This window comes from Hyposmocoma kahamanoa, unplaced genomic scaffold (assembly GCF_003589595.1).
Source record: "Hyposmocoma kahamanoa isolate Upper Pololo Valley unplaced genomic scaffold, ASM358959v1 144, whole genome shotgun sequence".
In the NCBI taxonomy this organism is placed as follows: Eukaryota; Metazoa; Arthropoda; class Insecta; order Lepidoptera; family Cosmopterigidae; genus Hyposmocoma; species Hyposmocoma kahamanoa.
This window is the reverse complement of record NW_020653513.1, coordinates 391,542-394,626: the sequence shown is the minus strand read 5'-3', so window position 1 is coordinate 394,626 and position 3,085 is coordinate 391,542. Positions and strand designations below refer to the sequence as shown.

Here is a 3,085-nt window from a genome sequence, read left to right as displayed (position 1 = left end):
CAATTTACACATTATAAACTACTTGGATTATTATCTTTAATTAGAAATAAAATAAATAAATAAATTATCGATCAGTGCCATCCATGTATATATAAGACGGATTTTGATCTGTAGTATAGAGACAAGCAGTCCTCTTATGCTACTGGTCCGTGTTAATACGTACGTACATTCAATTTAAAATTGAAAATGAACATTTATATTAATCTAATACTTTTCTTCTTCTTCTTCTTAGAGTGCCTCTTCAATCTTGAAGGTTAGCCGTCAGCTTTCTGTATTTGTCTGGTAATCTATCACAAACTCGAAAACTTTTATGTCCGAAATAACGTTTGTTCGAATATTCATTACACCGAAAACCGAATTATAACGAAACAGTTGTTCTTTCAGGATATGTTGAATGTTTATCGCAAAGACACGATTAGGTTCGGTTAGGTTAGGTGAAGTTAGGTTTAAAAGAAAAAACATTTTCCTCTCAAAATTACTTTCCAGGTTATAAAATTTCGACCAAACGTTATTTCTGGAAAATGTCATTTCGGACTACTGATAGGTAACCATTTGTCTCTATCACTTAACACTTTTAGTGCTAATTATAAGATGTAGTTAAGTTATTCAAAGAAAGAATGAGACATGTGTGAGATACAGAAAAGTTAAAAGCTGGCCTTGATTCAAAAAAAGCATTTATATAAATGGTGTTTTAATCAATAACAAACTAAACAGAAATACAACTACACATACAATTAAGTAGGTCCATCGAAATATTCATGTCATATCTATAACGAATTGAGTCAAATCTTCTTAGTATAGTTTCTGCTATCTCTGACCTTTGAACTATGTAAAATAAACCATCGACTCTTATTTATCTTTAGTCTTGGAGTGAATCTCAATAAGTATTAGCTTATAATGAATTTCTCACTATTGTTGTTAATATTAATACAAATACTTAGTGTTAAGTGTACCGTGATCATAAATGGACCAGACAATAACGTGATTAACAAGTGCAATTTAGATCCGGCATTAATTGCAGAAATAGCTTCATACAAAAATACAACAGAATTCATCATAAATGAAATAACACAGAAATGGGGAACGAAATTTTTTTCACAGTAAGTCAACAATTTACATGAATTATATACAACTGATCCTCCATTAATTAGAGAAAATATCCATTAGCAAACAAATATAAACGCAGGCATTTATCTTTTAATTACCAATTGATTTGATCATTTTTAAATTTCAGATTTAAACAATTTATTGACATATTCGGTGCACGTCCTTCGGGAAGTAAAATTCTGGAAGAAGCTATAGATCACATGATAGACTTAGCATTAAAAAACGGTCTAGATGGAGTCACCACTGAAGATGTGAATGTAAGTTCCTCATTTGTTATTATCCTACAGGTTTTGTAGACATAATTTGCAACTTAATTGTTTACAATTACAGGTACCACATTGGGTTCGAGGAGAAGAATCAGCTGTAATGATTAGTCCCAGACGTAAAAATATTGCTATACTCGGTTTTGGTACCAGCATCTGCACACCGCCACAAGGTATTACAGCTAAAGTTATAGTAGTCAGAAGTTTTGAAGACCTAAATACCATAAACGAAAGTCAAATAAGAGGAAAAATTGTTGTGTTTGATCCACCTTTCATTTCATATGGAAAAACAGTAATCTATAGAACTCAAGGAGCAACTAGAGCAGCTGAGAAAGGGGCTCTGGCAACACTAGTGAGAAGTGTAACGCCATTTTCTCTATACACTCTACATACGGGTTCACAATATTATGGGGAAAACGTAACAAAGATACCAACAGCAGCTATAACCCATGAAGATGCAGACCTAATGCGCAGTTTACAAACGGCTGGAAAAGAAATTACTCTAACAATAAAAATGTTCAATACCTTTGATATGAAAATTTCCCGGAATACTATACTCGATCTCAAAGGATCCGAAGATCCTCGCAAATTTGTAATTGTGTCTGGACATATCGATAGTTGGGATGTTGGGCAAGGTGCAATGGATGACGGTGGTGGCATGATGATAAGCTGGTTCGTGCCCGTTATATTGAAATACTTTAAAATTACTCCCAGAAGGACCATAAGGAGCATTTTGTGGACTGCAGAAGAACCCGGGTTGGTTGGTGCTGCAGCGTATTTAAAAGCACATGAGAATGAGCTTATGAATATTACGTTTATCATGGAATCTGATGAAGGTACGTTTGCCCCATTGGGTTTAGACATAGCTGGAACACCAGAAGCCCGGTGTGTTATACAAGAGATATTGAAACTATTCTCTCCTATTGATAAAATAACCGAAAGTGGTAGTCCAGGCTCAGATATTACAATGTTTATAAAAAAAGGTGTACCTGGTGCATCTTTGCTTAATGCGAATCAACGGTATTTCTGGTACCATCACAGCGAGGCAGACACCATTAGTGTTCAAAATGAGATCGACATGACTAATTGTGCAGCATTTTGGACGGCCGTGTCGTTTGTTATAGCTGACCTCTCTATAGACATACCTCGTTGAAATTTAATTAAAATTTATCAATGCGTGATACCAGCAAATTTTACCGCAGTTAACATCACACAAGGCCCCCTTTTTTAGTGTCTTTGTTTTTGTAATACATATTTTTGTTTTTGTACATTTAATTGTTGTTTTTAGGCTGTCGTTTTTTATTATTTTACGTTCTTTTTGTTTTATATTTTTATTGTGTGTTCCAATTATTAGTTCATCTTTTTTTTGCTACATCATTTGTAGTGAGCATATAAATGTATTTTCTTTTTTCTTCTTTCACATTTGTTACATTCCAGTATTAATGGAACAGGTACTATAAGCACTTATGATTTTTTGTGTACGAATAACAGGTAAAATATAAAAGATCTTTTGTAATTTAATGAATGTCATATTATTCAGTAATCAATTCCTTTTTATTGTAAAGTTTATTATTACATTTTTACATGAATATTTTAAGGTAATAAAAGCTCTTTATCAAGTTAAGCAGATTGTGTTATTAGAAATAAGATAATGCCGCTGGGACTCGACTAATATAATACACGGACACTTTGTATAATATTTTGTTGAATATTTT

General features: G+C 32.9%; 1 protein-coding gene across 1 annotated transcript; it reads left to right on the top strand.

Moving 5' to 3' along the window:
- Window positions 1–867: 867 nt before the first annotated feature.
- Window positions 868–2,594, top strand: LOC113240501 (carboxypeptidase Q-like). The gene is made up of 3 exons (XM_026477829.1): window positions 868–1,100; window positions 1,235–1,364; window positions 1,438–2,594. The coding sequence occupies exons 1-3, from the start codon at window positions 898–900 to the stop codon at window positions 2,521–2,523; spliced, it is 1,419 nt and encodes a 472-aa protein (XP_026333614.1). The 5' UTR covers window positions 868–897; the 3' UTR covers window positions 2,524–2,594.
- The last annotated feature ends 491 nt before the right edge of the window (window positions 2,595–3,085 follow it).

Excerpts from the sequence above, each read along its gene's own strand:
- LOC113240501 (XM_026477829.1), top strand. The coding sequence starts at position 898 with ATGAATTTCTCACTATTGTTGTTAATATTAATACAAATACTTAGTGTT. Across the intron at positions 1,101-1,234 it reads GGAACGAAATTTTTTTCACA|ATTTAAACAATTTATTGACA; the intron begins GTAAGTCAACAA and ends TTTAAATTTCAG. Across the intron at positions 1,365-1,437 it reads TCACCACTGAAGATGTGAAT|GTACCACATTGGGTTCGAGG; the intron begins GTAAGTTCCTCA and ends TTACAATTACAG.